Source organism: Trypanosoma conorhini (assembly GCF_003719485.1).
Source record: "Trypanosoma conorhini strain 025E chromosome Unknown Tco_14.4_contig_00165, whole genome shotgun sequence".
Taxonomy (NCBI): domain Eukaryota; phylum Euglenozoa; class Kinetoplastea; order Trypanosomatida; family Trypanosomatidae; genus Trypanosoma; species Trypanosoma conorhini.
Genome location: NW_021704255.1, coordinates 1 through 18,602, shown reverse-complemented (window position 1 = coordinate 18,602; position 18,602 = coordinate 1). Strand labels below are relative to the sequence as shown.

General features: G+C 55.9%; 10 protein-coding genes across 10 annotated transcripts, besides 10 other annotated features; all 10 read left to right on the top strand.

Moving 5' to 3' along the window:
• Positions 1–416: 416 nt before the first annotated feature.
• Positions 417–2,726, top strand: Tco025E_03581 (uncharacterized protein; the record flags this gene model as incomplete). Its single annotated transcript, XM_029370499.1, has 1 exon — positions 417–2,726. One exon carries the CDS (start codon positions 417–419, stop codon positions 2,724–2,726), a length of 2,310 nt encoding a protein of 769 aa, XP_029229347.1.
• Positions 2,727–2,959: 233 nt separating this feature from the next.
• Positions 2,960–2,984: a microsatellite.
• Positions 2,985–3,000: 16 nt separating this feature from the next.
• Tco025E_03580 (uncharacterized protein) lies at positions 3,001–5,214 on the top strand (the record flags this gene model as incomplete). The annotated part of the gene is made up of 1 exon (XM_029370498.1): positions 3,001–5,214. One exon carries the CDS (start codon positions 3,001–3,003, stop codon positions 5,212–5,214), a length of 2,214 nt encoding a protein of 737 aa, XP_029229346.1.
• A 38-nt stretch (positions 5,215–5,252) lies between these two features.
• Positions 5,253–5,305: a microsatellite.
• Positions 5,306–5,425: 120 nt separating this feature from the next.
• Positions 5,426–6,481, top strand: Tco025E_03579 (uncharacterized protein; the record flags this gene model as incomplete). Its single annotated transcript, XM_029370497.1, has 1 exon — positions 5,426–6,481. The coding sequence occupies one exon, from the start codon at positions 5,426–5,428 to the stop codon at positions 6,479–6,481; it is 1,056 nt and encodes a 351-aa protein (XP_029229345.1).
• An 8-nt stretch (positions 6,482–6,489) lies between these two features.
• Positions 6,490–6,537: a microsatellite.
• Positions 6,538–6,569: 32 nt separating this feature from the next.
• Positions 6,570–6,601: a microsatellite.
• Positions 6,602–6,692: 91 nt separating this feature from the next.
• Positions 6,693–6,719: a microsatellite.
• A 27-nt stretch (positions 6,720–6,746) lies between these two features.
• Positions 6,747–6,773: a microsatellite.
• Positions 6,774–6,844: 71 nt separating this feature from the next.
• Positions 6,845–7,456, top strand: Tco025E_03578 (uncharacterized protein; the record flags this gene model as incomplete). Its single annotated transcript, XM_029370496.1, has 1 exon — positions 6,845–7,456. One exon carries the CDS (start codon positions 6,845–6,847, stop codon positions 7,454–7,456), a length of 612 nt encoding a protein of 203 aa, XP_029229344.1.
• A 424-nt stretch (positions 7,457–7,880) lies between these two features.
• Positions 7,881–9,551, top strand: Tco025E_03577 (putative tartrate-resistant acid phosphatase type 5; the record flags this gene model as incomplete). Its single annotated transcript, XM_029370495.1, has 1 exon — positions 7,881–9,551. One exon carries the CDS (start codon positions 7,881–7,883, stop codon positions 9,549–9,551), a length of 1,671 nt encoding a protein of 556 aa, XP_029229343.1.
• Positions 9,552–9,669: 118 nt separating this feature from the next.
• Positions 9,670–9,689: a microsatellite.
• Positions 9,690–10,108: 419 nt separating this feature from the next.
• Positions 10,109–12,190, top strand: Tco025E_03576 (putative RNA helicase; the record flags this gene model as incomplete). The annotated part of the gene is made up of 1 exon (XM_029370494.1): positions 10,109–12,190. The coding sequence occupies one exon, from the start codon at positions 10,109–10,111 to the stop codon at positions 12,188–12,190; it is 2,082 nt and encodes a 693-aa protein (XP_029229342.1).
• A 341-nt stretch (positions 12,191–12,531) lies between these two features.
• Positions 12,532–12,558: a microsatellite.
• A 60-nt stretch (positions 12,559–12,618) lies between these two features.
• On the top strand, positions 12,619–14,553 carry Tco025E_03575 (uncharacterized protein; the record flags this gene model as incomplete). Its single annotated transcript, XM_029370493.1, has 1 exon — positions 12,619–14,553. One exon carries the CDS (start codon positions 12,619–12,621, stop codon positions 14,551–14,553), a length of 1,935 nt encoding a protein of 644 aa, XP_029229341.1.
• A 512-nt stretch (positions 14,554–15,065) lies between these two features.
• Tco025E_03574 (uncharacterized protein) lies at positions 15,066–16,001 on the top strand (the record flags this gene model as incomplete). Its single annotated transcript, XM_029370492.1, has 1 exon — positions 15,066–16,001. One exon carries the CDS (start codon positions 15,066–15,068, stop codon positions 15,999–16,001), a length of 936 nt encoding a protein of 311 aa, XP_029229340.1.
• A 42-nt stretch (positions 16,002–16,043) lies between these two features.
• Positions 16,044–16,068: a microsatellite.
• A 78-nt stretch (positions 16,069–16,146) lies between these two features.
• Positions 16,147–16,171: a microsatellite.
• A 319-nt stretch (positions 16,172–16,490) lies between these two features.
• Positions 16,491–17,393, top strand: Tco025E_03573 (cyclin L1; the record flags this gene model as incomplete). Its single annotated transcript, XM_029370491.1, has 1 exon — positions 16,491–17,393. One exon carries the CDS (start codon positions 16,491–16,493, stop codon positions 17,391–17,393), a length of 903 nt encoding a protein of 300 aa, XP_029229339.1.
• A 428-nt stretch (positions 17,394–17,821) lies between these two features.
• Tco025E_03572 (uncharacterized protein) lies at positions 17,822–18,346 on the top strand (the record flags this gene model as incomplete). The annotated part of the gene is made up of 1 exon (XM_029370490.1): positions 17,822–18,346. The coding sequence occupies one exon, from the start codon at positions 17,822–17,824 to the stop codon at positions 18,344–18,346; it is 525 nt and encodes a 174-aa protein (XP_029229338.1).
• Positions 18,347–18,602: the final 256 nt, after the last annotated feature.

Here is an 18,602-nt window from a genome sequence, read left to right as displayed (position 1 = left end):
TCTATTTTGCTCCTTCCACGCGTGTTGTGTGTGGTCTTCTCTGCGTTCGCAGTTCCAAGGTGGCGGCTGACGGACGCCGCTGCTGCTCCTGAGAGGTGCGGGGCGGGCGCTCCAATTCTCGGCGCCGGCTGCAGAAGGAGGAGTACGCGTGCCGCGAGGAGGAGGGCACTTTGCGCGCCTCCCCCTCTTCTTCCACGCCGCGGGGCGAGCGTCGGTGCTCGCAGGGCGACGGAGACGTCAGCGGGGTTTCCTCGGAGTGTGGGCGACGGGCACGCACGGTGTCTGCTTTCTTCCGCTGGGGCGAGGCACCGGCGCCGGCGCCGTCGGTGTCCGACTCAAGAGGGAGTTGCCACGGCGCCAGCGACGAGAGCGGCAGCAAAGACAACAGTGGCAATGGTGGCACTGCAGCCAGAGCAATGCTGCATGGTTGCGTGGGGGTGCTTGGGGAGTCCGGCAGTGGGCGTACATCCCTTGCTTCTGCCGCCGCACGGGCTGCGCTTCGTTGCGGCTCCGCGTCTGACTTCCACTCCTTAAGCTCGGGTTCCTCTGTGACGTACATTTATCAACCGTCCGTCTCCAAGCGAAGGGAGTGCCTGCAGGTGAGAGTTGTTGATAGTGGACCTGTCCCACTTCGCGGTGGTACGGCTGATCGCGTGCTGCCACGTTGTGACACTGTTGTCGTCGCCTTTTCCCTGACGGGCATCAAGCAAAAACGCTCTGGCGCACAGAGCAACTTCGCCTTCATGGGGAAGTGCCGAGGCGGTTGCGAGAGTTCGTCTCTGACTCTTATCCATTCAGGAGATCGAGCATTACTTCATGATTTGTTCGCGACGATTGCCGCTCGGGTCTCTCCTGGAGGGCGGAGCCCAAACATAATTTTGGTGGGCACCCGCAAGGACTTATTGACAGACCAGTCCACAGGAGCAGTGGAACTTCTCTTAAAAGAACTTCGGTCGATTTGTACCGGCCTGTTGGCGTCCTTCCGGCAGCCAGCACTTGTGGTGAACGCGTTATTTGCGGCGAGTGCGCTGGATGGCTCTTGCGTCGCAGAGAATCGAGGGGGTCCTGCCACTCTGGCAGAGATGTGGAGCTTCATTTGCGATGTCACGCTGAAAGATGCCGTCTCCCGTCATTCGCTGAGGACGGCAGCTCCGCCGCTTCCAAGCAACGAGCGCTTCTGGCGCGCCTTCCGCCTCGCCCCCTTTTCCAGAGCCCCTTCAGAGACGTCCACTTCTCAGGGGGCGGAGGCGTCTACCAGCTGGAGGGGCGCGCATGACAAAGACAATGACCACAACGGTGATGATAATAATCCCTCCTCTTCTCGTTCAGTGGTTGACGCGCCGAGGCCTCTGCACATGGATGTTGTCAACGCCAAACTGCTTCGTCTCATTGCCCGCGCCAAGGCGAAGGAGAACATTATTTTTATTTATCGTAACTCTCTTATGAGACTTATTTATTCATCGGCGGTGGTCAGCAGAAAACAAGTAACGCTGATTTTGGAGCAGCTGCAACTTGCTGGGGAGGTTGTTTTGTTCCGACATCCGTCGGAAGTGGTGCCGTCGCGCGATGTGTGTGTTTGCCTCCATCCGCAATTTATCGCACGGGCTCAAGCAACGGTGTTCCTCTACGCCAACTACGCCAACAATTGTTCAGAGGCGCACGGCAAGCTGCTCAAGGATGTTAGCTTGGAGCGGTGTGGAGAGTGCGACCCGAATCAAGATGTCTCACGCGGCACCTTTCCATATCTGTTGTTGCTGGAGCTTTCCCCCAGACTCAAGCTTCCCCGTTCCCTAGCAAAGGAAATGGAAACATTTGCAATGCTGCTTTTGCTTTCTGGCACGGCGCTTCTTCGACACGCCTCCGCAGCGAAAGAAACGAATACAGGAGACGCTTCCACGGGTTACATGGTGGCTACAGAAAGGAAAACCGATGCGGCACGCGTTGCAAGTGTTCATTCCTCATTCTCCCATGCGACGATGGGCTCGTCTGGGAGCAGGAGTCCGGCTAGTGAATCAGAGACGGGACCAGCGGATTTTGCCGTGCCGCCGACGCAGCAGCGTCGGCTGGTGGAATATGTTGTTCCTAGTTTGATTCGCAAGCGATGCCCAGATGAGGTGCTCGAATGTGTGCGCTATTTCTCTGCCACAGCAGGCGAGGCGACAGATGAACAGCAGACTTTCATGCTATCACGCGTGGTACTGCTGCGTCATTGCCCGCCAGATTTTTTCCCTCTGCTGACGAGTCGTCTGCACCGCTACTTGGTTCCATATGTTCCCATTTTTTCTGATGCTCTTTGGCTGGGCGGTTTGGCGCCTGCAGGGCCACCTCACCCCCTCTTGCGCATGTGTGTTTGTTGCACACACGCTGGAGCCGCCGATGCGCCGGCGGAGGCAGGAGACCCGAACCTCGGCGTGTCGCACCTTGAGTTTCACGCCTATTCGGATGTGGGACATTTGCCGCTGGCGCTGTTTGTGGATGGCATCACGCGCAATGTGTCGTCTTTACTTCTGCGCGAGTTCCCTGGAGTCTGCACGGAGGCGCTACCAAACAACACCCCTCTGCAAGGGAGGCCGTCGAGCGGCAGTTGTCTGCCTGCGGCTCTCGTGGAAAGAGGCGAGATAGACTTCTTCACTGGCCTGACGGCGTTGAAGAAGCTGGACGCACTCTTTCAATTACACAAACCTGCGATCCCTGCACCCCTGCACCCGTGTATGATGACAGCTTAAAGACGAAGATGTCTCATGTCAGCTTTCTGGTGAAGCTTTCCTCTCACGCCATATCCTTCTCCATCGTTACTTGTATTGGATACAACAACTGTCTATTCTTCATGGCGGGGTGCCTCCACTTTTTTTTTCTGTGTGTGTGTATGTGTTTCCCCACTTCCTTTTTATAGTTTATTAGAGAGGCGTGGGTGCCCAGGCCCTCCTGTCGCTTGCTTCGCCGTACTTAATTTCTCCCACTGCTGCCTGCTGCCTGCTGCCTGCGAGGCGGAGAGTTGGGATGTCGAGGACGCTGCAGGAGCAATTCCCCGACCCCGACGCCGCCGTCAGCGGCACGTTCCTCCGAACCACCGATGCGTCTGACAGGACGTGGCGTGACGTGGCCCTCATCGCGGAGTCGGACGATCACACCTTTTGGACGGTCGTTGCAAACCACAAGAGTCTGCCACTTGCGCTGCGGAACCTCATCACAGCGGTGTGCAACGCCCACAGCTCCGCCTTTCGTCGTCACCTGCAGCGAAGCGACGAGCTTGCCCTGATCACACTTCTCGTTCGGTTGGTGACCACCACCTCCGTTGCCTCGTCTGCTGGCGTCAGTGTGACAAGTGTGGCGAGTTGCCTTGAACAACATGTTCCGCCTGCCTTATTGATGCCGCTTTCGCTGATCATCCTGCGACACTGCGGATCTGTCGCGTCTGCAACGGTCACCTCACTCATTCTTATTAACCCCGCCTATTTATGCGCAATGCCTGCCACGTCAGCCTCGTGGTGTGACGCGACCGCTCGTCTGTCAGTGCAGTGTGTGAGGGAAGTAGCGAGAGGTAGACATCAAAGACTTGCCGGCGACGTGGTTTCACTCTTTGAGCAGGTATACCGTCATGTGAAACAGTTATGGGCGGTTGTGCACTGTGCCCCGTTTCTTGCAGATTACATGCCGCTAGCACGCCTGCTACAGTATTTACGGGTCGTAGTGGATTTACTTTCACCTCTGCTTCAGCATTTTCTGTTAACCTGCACGGCACTCGCCAACCGTCGTGAACAGCTTTCCAAGGCGAATTCGGCTATGCTTAATGCCGCTATCAATGCCGCCTCGATTCTTGTGTTGTTCCGTACCTACCACAAGGTGGCGGGCCATGATCGATGCCACTGTGTGGAGCGACTTGTTGCGTCTACCTACGATGCCCTCACGAGTCACATTGCGCAGAAGGTGCAGGGACTTCCCGCCGTGTTGCTCTCCGACACACGACGATCCTTCACCAGAACGCTGCATGCACTCGTGCCTCCACAGGCGGCGGAAGAAGATTTGGAGATTGGGAAAGTGTTGCGCTGTCTAAGTGAACCGGTGCCAGACAGCAAAGATTTTTCGGATGGATTTCTGGGGGCTCGTCCCCGCTACTTTGAATTACTTCTGCTGGAGTTGATACGTCAGGGGTTTCACATTGATGTGCTTTTGGAGAAGAAATTCATTACTCTTCTGGAGGCGGAGGAGCTTGGGGTCTCGGAGCGGGTTCTCACGCAAGCCATCGCCGGTATTGTGGACAAGGCCACCGGGGAAGCCGCGATGACGAGAAGTGAGGGAGGCAACGGCTGCAGTACGGAACTCTGCACTGCCGCAGAGCCAACACCTGATTCTTCAGATCCGTTGGTAAACATTGTCTTGGGAGTCATGCCCCACTTTAACGTGGAGGGCGTCAAGGCTGCCTTGCGGTATTACAACGAAGACGTGGAACAGTTTATTCTGGATGCATCTATGGATAACATCGCCCCGCACCTTCTTGCGCAGCTCACCGAAGCCTCGCCCTCCAATGCCGTGGGAGTAGCAGCTCGAGCGGAAACGGGGAGCTCCGAAATTAATGCAACCGCCGCTGGAGGCTTCACTTCCACAACCGCGAATGCGCTGACGCAGGAAGACTACGACAGGGACTTCGATGCGGTGGATTTGAATTTGTTTATTGGTTCTGATTTATATGAGACCATCAACGCTGACGGCGGGATCGTGTCGGCTGAGGAGCCCTCGTGCGATCTTGTTTACACCACGTACCACCCCGACGACCACCGTGGGGCTGCGGAGATGTTTGAAGTGGACGATGCAATGCGGGATAAGATCCGCATGCTGACCGAGCTGATGTACGACGATGAAGTTGACGACACCCAGGAGGTCGCGGAGGTTTGCACGTATGAGGCTCGCCAGGGCGCGAACGACTCGGACTCGTCGGCCTCAAGCAGCAGCGGTGGTATGAACCACGGCCCCAAGAGAAGCCTGCTGGAGGAGGGAGGAGTGGCCACCAGTACACCATTTCGCCCTAGGACGCAATACGACGAAAAGCGATTTCATGAGACGCGTTCTAGACAACGGGAAAAGACCGTGCGAGCGGCGAAGGAGACGCGGGAGGCAGCACCAGCGTACACCCAAAAGAAGAAGACCACACGCAAAAAGACGCAGGATAAGCGGGCCTTAACGCGTGAGGTGAAGAGGGGCAAAACCAACTGGTGATGCGGTTGTGGCGTCATGGATGCTATGGTTAGGAGCTCTTCTGGTTGTTATTTTTGTTGTGGCTGTGGCTGTGGTGGTGGTGGTGCTTGTTTCCTTCTCGTTACCCCTTCTCTCTGGGGTGTGGTTGCCTTGGGTGTTGGCGTTATCCCCGTTTCCTGCTCCCCGTTTCCCCCACTACTGGGGGGGCGTTGGAGTTTGACTGCTTTCTTGGATGCGTGCTCGGCTCCTTGTGGCGTGTGTTTCCTTTGACTGTTTCCGCCGCTTTGCATTTCTCTGCTTGTCGGCCATGCAATGTGCAAGTAAAAGCATGTGGCATCGTGTGCGGGTCCACGTGTTAGGCTCAACGGCGGCGCGGGCGGAGGCGGCACAACTGACATCGAGCGTAGCCTTGATGGAGCAGAAGGCGGGGCTTCGGAATCTGCACCAATACCCTACGGCCCGGCACAAAAGCTTGGTAAAAGACCGCATCCGATTTGCGAGGAACTGGTGGTTGACGGGCGGAAACAACTACGAATTGGTGCACGAGCAGGGCCACGAGCGGGAGGCCACGGAGTGCTTCACAGAGTACGCCCAGGATGCAAGCAACGACGTCTACCTCTTTTCAACTAACAGGTTGAGTGATCTGCCGCCACGGGATCGACTTAACGCTATTGTTGGTTTGATGACCGCCCGTTGGAAGGTTAAGGATAACAACCGCGGATTTGACAAGGCAAAGCTGCTTTTGCAGGCCCTGGAGTGCTTTAGCGAAATGCGTCTCTCTGGGCAAATTAAGGAATTCGAGGAACTGCCAGAGCCCGATCAGGATACTTTTTTGCAGTACGTTGAGGGTTGTTCCCGGTTTGCGCAGGCGTGTTCGCATTCGCACCCCAATGCTGTTGCGATTTTGTTGCGCGTGGCTCAAATTTGCGAGGAAATGCGGTGTGGTGGGAAGCGTGATGAGATGATTCATGTGGTGGAAGTGGCGGCGGACCGCATGGACCGTGCGTATGCCTTTACGCGCCCCCGTGACAATTTGAAGCCAACGCCGCCGTCACTGATGGAGAATGAGGCGCATGTGCGGAGGAAAAATTTTGAAGAGCTAAAGAGGCGATATAGTGACAAGGCGCCCCATGCGCTTGAGAAAAGGCAACCGACAGAGTACGTCCGCATTCACCGCAACAAGCGACTCAACCTGCGCCCCATGGAGAAGGGTAGAAGGGAGATGGAGGTGTTGAAACTCCCCGCGCGACCCGAGTTCGATGCCTGGACGGCGCTTCCAACTCGGTAGCAACGGAATTGTTTTTGTTTTACTCTTGTTGCAGTTGCTGTTGCTGTTGTTTTGTTTTCATTCTCTACTACTCCTCCTTTTTCCACATTTTTTGGTGTTGTTTTTCTTGTTGCTGTTCTTTTCTTTTCTCGTGTGCGTATGTGTATGTGTATCTGCTTTTTCTTTTTCTCTTGTACTCTATTTCCAATTTTTCGCTTGTCTCACACCTCACTTTGTTTGTTTGTTCGATTGTTTGTTTTTCTGCGCAGAGCCCGGCTTGGCCTCCGTGAGTTGTGTGTGTGTGTGTGTGTGTTTCTCGGAGGGAGAGGGTGGGGGTGGGAATTGTAGCGACGAGGAGGTCGTGCGCCGTCTCCCGCACCGCCGATGTCGCACTATAACACCGGCATTGAGAACATTCCGTCGCTGTTCGACTTGGCGAGCGCCCTGACGGGGTTCATTGCGGATTTTGCGCAGGTCGTTTTGGGCTCCACCCAGACCTCCTTCAAGGCGGCCGCGTTGGAAGACGACGACCTCGGCAAGTATGATCCGGCCGCACGCAGTTGGGAGGGGACGGGCGGGCTGCACTACCGCGTGCCGCTCTACCCCATCCCGAGTGAGCGGCACACGCGCGACAAAACGAGAAACATCCGCGTCCTCATGGATAACTGTCGTCATCTCTGCGTCGAGGATGAGCTGCCTAGCACCAAGGAGGAGATGCAGTTTTGGACGGCCTACCGCTTCATGAAGTACCAGATGTACCTGGCTCCCACCTGTATCATAATGCCACCTCTTTACATTTTTTTGGCGCATGTTTCACGAGCGCATTCCTCGCCCAATGCGCGGTCGGACGATTCCAATTGCGCTTTCGCTTGCCTTGGCGGAGCAGTGGGCCGAGGCAACGTACCCGGGGCATCAGCTCTTGTCCACGGCGTTGAAAGCGAAGACCCCGATGGGAGATGCCGCCCGCGCGGAGTGGTTGCGCCTGCAACCGATTGACATGCCCTTCTACGTCTACACTGCATATCAGTTCCAGCACTTCTTTGGAAATACGCCAGCGGCGCTTCAGTTTGGCGGGGACGCGGCTTCGCTCTGCAGTTAGGAGAAAACTAAAAAAAAAAAGACGGGGAGCCGTCTTCTTGGTTGCTTGGTTGCACCTCTGTGCGAGCCTCTCTTTTACTACCTCCCGGGCCTCCTCCTTATTTGTTCTTTGGAGAGGGAGGAGCGGGGGAAGTTGCCGTAGTAAATTCCATCTTGTCCCCCTCATCGCCCTCTCTTCAGTCTGACGCTGATTGGGATTTGTGGCCGTATTTTCTTCCCCAGCCGCGTCGGCTGCAGTGCGCTTTTTTTTTGTTCGTTGTTTTTCCTCCCTTTTTCGCAGGTCGCTCACGTTCTCTGTGCTTGGTGTGCAGTAAATGACGTGATGGGCAATGCGGTGCCTCTGTTCCGCATCATCCGCCGAGGGAATAGGAGTGGCGACCATGACGGCCACTCAGGATTGTTGGCGCGAGAGCCGCGGGGCGCATTGGGGTGGGCTAGAGTTTTTCTAGTGATGTTGTCGGGTACTCTTCTCCTCTGCCTTGTGGCGTTTTGCTCTTACCGCGATGGCCCCTCCGGACCCATCATCCGAATGCTGCCCTCAGAGCACCCTCCACAAGCCGGTCTCACTGAGCTGGCGAACGGCACGCGTTTCTGGCTCCGTGGCTCGTGGGGCCGCATCGTGAGCGTCACCGACGGTTGCAGGGCACATCCCCGCTTCGAGAGTTTTGCGTTGGCCTGCAAAAGCGCCTCGGGCAAACTGACTTCGCTGGTGGTGATGCTGGAGTTGATGCCGCTCTTGGTAATACACGGGGTGCACTGCAAAGAGTGTCACTTGCCGTTTTCTGGGCAGGTGGAGGTTGAGAAAACTCCCGCTGCAGATCTCAAACAGACGGAGGCGCTCTCGCCTCGCGTGGTGCAAAATGCCAAGGTAACGCTTCCACCCCTACCACAGTCGTGCCGGCGGTTTAGACGCGATGAAAAAGATGAATGGGGTTTTGGTATACAAGGACTGCTGCCGTCCGACTGCATGGTTCGCTTCGACCTTTTGGTTTCCCTTTCGAGCCACGCGACGGAGGTCGCAAAGGCCGTGCCGCCGATATGTTTTGCAGCTATTGGAGACTGGGGAGGTGCCACACCGAACCAGGGCTTCGTCATCAAACATCTTCAGCGGTTGATGCGGCGGCATTGGGTTAAATTTTTGGTTTCCACCGGCGATAATTTTTATCCGTCCGGGGTTAGCTCTGTTCGAGACCAGGCTTGGTCCACGACGTTTGAGAAGCCGTTTTCAGATGTGGCGTTTCAGGCAGTGCCGTTTCTCATCTCTGTCGGAAACCATGATTTGCGGGGGAAGCTCTCCGCACAGATAGGCTACGGGAAGAGAAGTGCCCGCTGGTACTTTCCGGCGTCGCACTACGGCGCCAGCATTCCCCTCGTCCAGGCCTGTTCCGATGTCACGGCAGGTGGTGCGACGGCAGTGTTGGTAAACGATACGACCGAGTCATGTGCCGCGGATTTGTTGGATATGTATGTGCTGAATAGTTACGCAGACGGCTCTTGGCAGCAGCAGGTGGCTGACGGCACCGATTTTTTTTCGCGTCGTCTGCGCGGGAGAAATCATCGCTGGAGGCTGGTGGTGAACCATGAAACGGTGTTTTCAGGTAGTATGCATGGGATGCATTTGGCCCGGAACCGTCCCTTCCGCAGGCGTGCACTGCCTTTTCTTGCTAAGCATGAAATACACATGTATCTTAACGGGGATGATCATCTGTTGGAGGTACACCGCTATGAAGAGACGGATTTTATCACCTCAGGCGCCGGCGGTGGTGCGCTGCTCTACGCGAGCTTCGCCAGATTGCCTACAACGTTGTGGCGACCGGAGAAAATCCCTGGCACGGACGGAAATGGTGAGAAATTTGTGCTTGGGTTCACGTTGCACTGCACTGTACCCTTTTCAGATGTTCTCTTGACCACGTTGTACAACGTCAATGAAACGCACGCGGAGATTCTGTACAACCACACGACCTGTTATGGCCGAAGTTGTTTCATTAACTAACAATTGTTTTCCCTTTTGAAGCGTAGTCTATTATGGATGGTACGCTCTAATGCCTCTGCCCCTGTGACTACATCTTAATGTAATTTGTTTTTGTTTTTGTTGCCTCTCTCTCTCTCTCTGTGTGTGTGTGTGTGCTGTACCTCTTGTGGTTCTGTATTTGTGTCCAAATGGGCCTACACAATGGAACGGGAATTGTGATGTTTTGTTGGCTCCTTAATGTGTTGTGCGTGGGTGCTGCATCGACTGTGTCCAAAATGTTTATTTATTCTTCCTTGCCTCTCTTTGCTCTCTCAGTTTGTGTGTATGTCTCTGAAGAGCTGTCGTGCCGACTCCTTTCTGCGTCCCCACGACTTGTGTGTGCGTATATATATATCTTTCTTTTATTTCCGTTTTTATTCTTCTGCGCATGTATGTCTGTATGTGTCTTTTTATGTTCTATTGTTATTCCTCTTCCTCTCAGTGTAGGCAAAGAGGCGGGTGAGAGGCGAGGCAGCGGTCGGTGCGACGCGGAGATTTCTTGCTGGGGTCCCCTCGTTGGATTTTCTCCAAGCGGTAATATGGGGAAGGCGGAGGAGATCACGACGCGGCAACCGACAGTCGTGCATCTTCCAGTGGAGGAGGCACGTGGGGCCATCGTTCGTATGATTCGGCGCCACAATGCGGTGGTTATTGTGGGTGAAACGGGGTCTGGCAAGACGACGCGGATTCCCCAGTACGTGTGGGACGACCTGGTCGCGCAGGCGCCGCCAGGGCAGCAGGGCATCGTGGGCTGCACGCAGCCGCGCCGTGTGGCGGCGGTTAGTATCGCTCGCCACGTGGCAGAACAGCGCGGGGGACGCGTGGGGGGCGAGGTGGCGTATGCTGTGCGCTTTGACGACACCTGCAGCAGCCAAACCCGCATCAAGTACATGACGGATGGCATTCTCCTTCGTGAGATTCAGGCGGACCCGGAGCTTTCACGCTATCGCTGCTTGCTGCTTGACGAGGCCCACGAGCGCACGCTTCACGGCGATGTGCTTTTTGGCCTTTTAAAAGACATTGTTCGGAGGCGGAAAAAAGTCCTGAATATTGTTGTCATGTCAGCCACGCTGAACGCAGAGCACTTTTCGAAGTTTTGGTGGAATGCCCCTATCGGTGTCGTCCACGGCCGGTCGTACCCTGTCACGATCTTCCACACGGTGGAGCCCCAGGCAGACTACGTGGAGGCCGCCGTGAGCACGCTTCTGCAGATTCACGAAAAGGAGGAAACGGGGGATGTCTTGTGTTTTCTAACTGGGCAGGAAGAAATTGAGGATGCCAAGCGCATCTTGGAACGACGAATGAAGCTGATGCCGAGCACCCTTCAAGACCTCACGGTGCTAACGCTTTATTCTGCCATGCCCTACGAACAGCAACTCCGCGTCTTTGAACCCTCGTTGCCGTGCAAGCGAAGGGTCATTCTGGCAACAAACATTGCAGAGACGTCTATTACCGTGGATGGTATTAAGTACGTGGTGGACAGTGGGGTGGTGAAGGCAAAGTACTTCAGCAGCAAAACCGGGATGGAGTTGCTGTCCGAAGTTGACGTTAGTAGGGCCCAAGCGACGCAGCGTACAGGGCGAGCGGGACGTATGACAGCAGGGAAGTGCTTCCGTCTCTACACCGCGCAGGCGTTTGAGTCTTTGGCAGAAAATACGGTGCCGGAAATTCAACGGAGCTCACTTGTCAGTGTCGTACTGCAAATGAAGAGCCTCCGCATCGACCGCATCATGGACTTTGAATTTATGGATGCCCCTGACCCCAAATCTGTGGCGAAAGCTGAAGAGACGTTGATGCTGCTTGGTGCGTTGGATCGCCACGGTCGCATCACACGCCTCGGACAACGCCTGATAGATTTTCCCATTGAGCCCATGGCCGCCATAGTGCTCTTGGCGGGGAAAGCCATGGGTGTTGAACGCGACGTCACCGTCGCCGTTGCCATGACATGTACTGAGAATCTTTTTGTTACATCTCGTGAGGCGAAGGACGGAGCTGACCGCTGCAAGGCTGCCTTTGCCAAGTCCGCAGGCGATCATGCGACCTTGCTTAGCATCTATTACGCCTACAAGCGTGTCCCGAAGGAGCAGCGCAGGATGTGGTGTGAGTCGAACGCGCTCAACCCGAGTCAGATGCTCAAGGCGGAGGATGTCATGACACAACTTGAGGCGATCCTGAACGAGCACAGTGATGAGGCGTTGTTGTCAACCTTGCTGCGGAGCCTCCCACATGCGGGGGACAAGGACGCCACTTTCCAGCGCAAGCGCCGCCGTGACGGTGCAACTGCTGTAGCAAAGGAAGATGGAGCATGCGAACTGCCGAACGGACACACGTCGAGTACGGCGAAGTTGCGCGATTTTGAACTGCTTCGACGAGCGCTTTGCTACGGACTTTCACTCAATGCCGCTTTCTTTAACGCCGAGATCGGCAACTATCAGACGGTGGTGGGCCAGCAAGTGGTGCACCTTCACCCGTCCTCGGTTCTCTTTGCGCAGCGCAGAAAGCCGGCCCTGGTGGTTTTTAACAGCGTGGTGCGCACGACGAGGCAGTACATGAAAGATGTTTCTGTGGTGCAGGAGGACTGGCTTCGCGACGCAGCCTCTTTTTTGAGGCCTGTACATTGAGGGAGAGGCGGAACACCCAAATCCGAGTAAAAAAATGAACCAGCGGGGGAAAAAAAACAATGGAGGAAAAAAAAGAAGAAACGGTTACGGAACGTAATGCCCCTTCGTGTAAAAGTTTGGAATGAATTGTCTTACCTCATGTGTTGGCCTCCAGCTAATGCCATGTTTGTGACGGAGGAAATTTATCTCACACGACCGCACAGTGATTTATGTCCTTTTGTTTTCTGTTTGTTTCTTGTTTTACGTGTGTGTGTTTCACGCCTGCTTGCCTGCTTGTTGTTTCTTTTCGTCGGAGTTGGTTGTGCCACGCCAAGCGCGGTAGTTGTAAATCCCCTTTTACTACACACACACACACACACACACACACAATTGTATCGTTTTACTCTGGCCTAAAATACGCCCGGCAGGTGGTTGAGGAAAAGGGTTGGATGGGGATTTGGGCCTCCCGCGCGTGTGGCACGACTGCCGTGTCCTCCGCGCCTCCCCACGGCCGCGACACGGATGCGCTGCTAAAAGACTTTGACACCACAGCCCCAACGGTGGCTGTTATTGGTGCCGGGATGGCCGGGGTTCACGCTGCGTACGAGCTCGCCCAGCTTGGCTTCCGGGTCACCGTCTTTGAGCAGCGCCGCGCAGTTGGGCTGGGCGAAACGCAGTACGCCTTTCCGTTTGTGGGAGTCGGTCTCCTGCAGCCGTACATTCACGCGCTACGCATGGGGCGGGAATTGTTGCACGGAACGTTGAAAGTGGCGTGCCCGGATATCATTTCCGCAGAGGGTTCATGGAATTCCTTCTTTTCTGCCGCCATTCACCGCTGGTTGTGGGCGCGGCGCTGGAATACGCTCACGGATGCCCAGGTGATGCAGTACACAAACAACTTGTCAAGGCTGAGCGTCGACGTTGTGGAAGATCTCGCTCGTAGGCACAGGAGTCTGTCACCGTACATTTTGAGTCGCAGTGTGTCGGTGGGCACGTTTGACCCCACTGCGGGCGGCGCTGGCGGAGTAGACATTGCCGCGACGGCGCATTCGAGACCGTTGCTGATTGACCCTGTCGGCTGGACGCGTGAGTTGGCGCGGATTGCGCAAAGGCAGTACGGCGTGGAGTTTCTCCTCGGCGAGAGGCTGGTCGACAGCACCACGTATCTCCGCTACAGTGCTGAGATGGTGTCGACGTTGCGTTTTGCCCGCGAGACGGATGGCCACACGGAATTCAACAACCGCCGTTTTGACGTTGTTGTGCTCACTGCCGGGACGCACACGGGACCGCTGACGTGGGGTTCCTCGCAGCTCCCCATTATCGGTTTAAGCGGCTGCTCCGTCGCGCTCAAGGCGAATTCTAGCGCCGTGGCGTCTTCGCCGCTGGCAGGCGCGCTGGACAGGGTTGCGCCAGGCCTGGTTTCGCTGTCGCCAGGCAGTCATCTTGTGGCGTACAAGCTCCCCGCCCGAGATGACGCCGAGAGCAATGCAGAGGATAGCATCATCCTGCAGGGCTTGATGTCGTTTGACTCCACCGTCAAGTCCGAGGCCAACGTTGTGGGGATGCTGAAGTGCCTAGAAAAGTACCTTCGTGTGAAGTGTAGTCTTCACCTCCCACTTTTGCAAGAGTATCAGCAACAACGACCGCGGGTGGATGAGGTGGCGGAAGCGGCATCCGCGCCAATCCCCCACATGAGAGCCGCGAGGTACATCCGCTCGTTTACTCCAGACGGTGTGCCGTTGATAACGAATAACGGGGCGGCGTTTAACTCCTTTGTTTGCGCAGGTTTTGGCGACCATGTCGCAGACATGGCGCCTGGTTCGGCGAGAATACTAGCGAAACTCATTGAGGCACAGGCCTCTGTCATGTTGCACTCTGACGAGGAGGAACTGCAACGCGGCGGCAAACGCATCGATCCTGTGATGACGGAGCGGCGTCTTGTTCAACTCCACCAGGAGTTGCAGATGCTATGGAACGGGTGGTTGGCCACCGCAGCTCCTCCACCTGGGCAAGAAGTGAAGACGTTTGGGCAGAATCCTTTTTCGGTGTCCCGCTTTGCTGGGGTCGTGAGGGACAAGGCCCCTGAAGTGACGCACACCTCGTTTCTGTGCCGGTTGTCAACTGCGGAGACGGCCTTGGTGCGTGCGTCCGAGCCATGGGGCCACTACCTGAATAAGCAGGCCATCAAGCTGGCGCGCCAGGACAACATGCCGGATTGGCTACGAACGATCGTGTACTACTACTTCAATGCGGAGGAGGATGACGAGGAGCTGCGGCGATCGAGGCAACAGTACGCTGAGGGCATCCGACGCATCCGTGAGGAGTTTGAGGGCAATACCCGCGCTGCGTCGTCATCCTTGCCGTGCGACGGAACAGCACGGTGAAGCGGAAGAATGGCACTCGTGGGCTGGGGTGGAGCCAACGCCGCGTGTACAGGAATGTTTCCTTCTCGCTAGAGGAGGAGGGTTGGAGCCGGCGGGGCAATGATGCGTGGCACTTCCTTCTGTTGAATTGGTGTGTACATCAACCCGTTTTTATTTTTTGTTCCTTTGTTTCTCTTGGACCTTTCCGCTCTGCACGCCGTTGTCGTTGTCTTCCCTCGCTTTGCGTGGCATTTCAGTTTGCCTCTCCTCACAGACCGCGCACACTTACCCTTGGTTGCTCCCTCCTTTTGCGTTTGCTGCACCGTCGTGTGAAAGGACGAGGTCGTCGTGACAGGTGGAACCATTTCGCTATCCATTCAGGACGGCGGCGGACCACATTCGCCGAGAGAGATCGTTAGAGAGGGAGAGAGGCGACAACAAAGAAGAATAAACACATACACACACACGTACGCAAGCACTGCATACACTCCAAAGAAAAACCAAGGAAAGAACGGATAAGCAAGGCAAATCCAATGCGCACATTCGTAGTTTCCCTTTTCATACTGGTGACACTGTTACTTTCCAGTGCAATTGATGCAAGGAAGGAAAAACCGCTGCATGACGCCTTTCCGAAGGAAGTGATTGATGGCATCAGATGTGGTGTTTGTAACTTTGCGGTGAAGCAGGCATATGGGAATGTGCTGGGGCTGTTTAACGCCAGCATTCAAACACGCGTGCGGATGAACGAGGAGGACGTGTTGACGGTGCTGGAGGATATCTGCAACCCCTTCACGGAGGTCGGCCAGTGGATACGTCGAATTACCATCACTCACAGGCGCGATACAGACCATCTTTTGGGTGTGGAGGAGTTGCCAGTTTATACCAAGTGCAAGCGCACGTGCAGCACCGTGGTGGAGGCCTGTGAAGCCGTTATGGATCACGAAAGCATGGACACTCTTTCGCCACGACTGTTACACCTCACTGAATACGCAGATGCAGGGACCTTTGCGCAGGCCCTATGCGGACCTTCACCGATTTGTACGAAGCGGCGGCGCCTACTCGCAGACAGGTATGATGAGCTCGTCACTATGATGGATGCGGACCCTATGGAGGAGATTGACCCAAAAGAGATGGAGGTTGAACGGATGATGGATCACATGGAGCGGAAGGAGAACCGGCGGCAGACCATTTTTTCTCGTGAGGAGATTACGAAGATGCAGGAGGCTTTTCTGCGGGGTGACAAGGAGGCGGTGGCAAAGGTCGACCCCTCCATTATGGATCTTTCCGAGGATGAATTCGCCGCCGTGCAGGCGATGATGCGGGGAAGGAAGGACGGCAAGCCCCAGGCTGGGGAGACTGACGCGGACGGCGAGGCGAAGGTGAGAAGGACACAGCGGCGGAAGCGCCGTGAAAGTGGCGGCGGTGAGGACGATTGGGAGGACGTGGGGACGGGGGAATCCGACCTCTAAACGCTTGGCAACGTGCCGGATGTGGAACGCCAAGCCACTCCCAAGAAGTAGAAGAAAAGAAAAGAAGGGGTGAAACTTGTTTTCTTGTTCGTCATTGTTCTTTTTTTGTTGGCTGGGGGAGGGGGAAGGCAGCGTGCTCGTACAGTTCCTTTCTTTCTTTTTTCTTCTCTAGTACGTCGCTATTATTATTATTAATATGGTCTTGCTTCTCCCTTGTATTGGTTGTGTGCGCTTGCTTCATCTTGTTGGGTTGGTCTCTTTTCATGCATTCTGTCCTGCTCACTTTCGTTGAAGCCTCTGTCTGCGTTCGCGTTGCTCGCAAAACGTGTTGTCGGTTCCTCCTCGCTTATTGCTCCCTTTGCAGCTGCTGCTTATCCTCTTACACCCGTCGACTCGCTGGTGTCGGGTGCGGGAGTGCAAAAAGGCTCGCCGTGAGGAAGGAGGCGAGGAGCGGTGCAGGACGTGTGTGGGGCCGCCGGCGTTAGCAGCATGTCTCTGCTTACCGGCTGGATAGACGATGCCAGGCGGGTGTATACCGCCTACGGAGCAGACCTCATCCGAACGGGATGTTTTCTTCTTCGCACCACACCTTCAGTGGCGTACAGGGCCGCTGTCTTGTTTCAGCGCTTCCAGGCGGTCGCCGAGGGGGTTCGGCGTAAGCGCGGAGACTACCAAGAGGAACACGGTTTTACAGACGGGGGCAGAAGTAACGACCAGGCGTCTGGTACACGAAAAGCGTCCTACACGGTGCCAGTACACGTTGGGACAGAACGCCCTTCTGGGGTTCTTGCGTTAGGGGATCCGTATGCTCCGTTAGATTACTGTTTATTCAAGCTGCGCGAGCACGACGATATCACGTATCTGACCGCGGCGTGTGTTCTCATTGCGGCAAAGATGGAGGATCACTCCATGCGCATTCGTCTCATTGTGGGCGTGTTCATGCGCCTAAACCAGCGCCGTCGGGGTGAGCCGGTCATTGAGCAACTTCAGCCTCCACCAGAGCGGTACGATGATTTTAAGCTATGTATGCTGGAGGCTGAGGAGGTTGTTTTGCAGGCGCTTGGATTTCAGACCTTTGTGGAGTGTCCTTTCAAGTATGCCATTCTTTTCCTTGGCATGATTGTTGAAGACGACAACGTGGGAGTTGCCACAGATGCTGGTTCAACGACGAGTCATCCTTTTTACTTCAATGGATCCTTTTCCAACGCGGCCGTGAAACGGTGGCTTGCAGACGCCGTGTGTTGGCTGAATGATATACCTCGTTGCGTAGACTTATACGCGGAGGAAGCCCACGTGCTCGCGGTGTGTTCCTCTTTTCCACGCGGCCTTCGAATGTCACTGGGCTCCCGGAGAATTGGCCCCTGGCTTTTGGCGTGGAGCGGGCAAAGTTAAACGCCGTGTTGCGTCTCCACCGGAAGCACCTTGAAGAGGCGGTGAACTCGGGAAGCAACAATGTGCGTCTCCTCCTCGAGACGCGGCAGACGAAGCCGTGCTACCCGAAAGCGACGACAGACGGCACGGCGGGCGGTGACACGGTTGTTAGTGTGCCCGCGGCGGAGAGCCAGCGCGAGGCCCCCACGCCTCAGCCGCCGGCGCAGCCGGCGGAGGTAGCGCCGCCGATCCCTCCTTCCGGCATAAAAATTCCGTCTGGCGTTCCGTCGCTGCCCGTGGCACCCGTCCTGGCTCCAAGTAACCGGCTGGGGTCTCTCCAACCTCCGCTTCACCTCAGCTTTGCTCCAGCGGCCAACCCAGGCGCGAGCGGCAAGGACGACAATGCCAGCGGCAATGACAGTGCCGACAGCATCAGTCACCACAACCCAATGCGCATGGATATGCCCGGCAAAACTCTGTCACCGGGAAGTGGCGTACCTCTCGTTGCTAGGCGAACCGTTGAGGAGGAGTTTCACTTTGAGGATCTAAAGGACCTGCAGCGGAGGCGGCGACAGGAAGAGGAGGAAGGAAAACGGACAAAGCGGCGAAGGAGCAGTAGCCACCGCAGACGTCATCATTCCGGGGACAGGCGCCGACATCGCTCGGGTAGCCGCCGAAGGGAGGAGAGCCGTGGAGGGCAAAAACGGCGGCGCTCCCCAGTAGGGCACAGGAGCCATCGTGGTGACCCGCATTACAACAACTCCAACGCTGCTTCGCAGCGCTCAAGAAGTGACCGCAGGGATGAGAGACAGCGAAATGACAATCGACAACGCCACGAAGAACGACAACGCCACGAAGAACGACAACGCCACGACGAACGACAACGCCACGACGAACGACAACGCCACGAGGAACGACAACGCCAGGGGGGACGTCAGCGTAACACTGGCAAGCAGCAGCGCCGCCAAAGATGATGGCTTTTGTTTTTCTGAGTGCAGGTGTGTCTCTGTCTGTGCGCGAAAGCAGGAGTGAATGGGTGGAGAAAGCTTTAAGGGACAAAGTGCCCAAAATAGGGTTGGACAGCATGATGCGGTGCTTTGCATCGTGTATGGTTGCACTGTTATCTACTTATTTTGCACAAATTTATAGAAATCACCACCTCGTTCTTCCCCCTCCCCTCCCTTCTCTCAAACACATTAGTGCAGTGCGGCTAGGTGAGGTTGGGTGTGA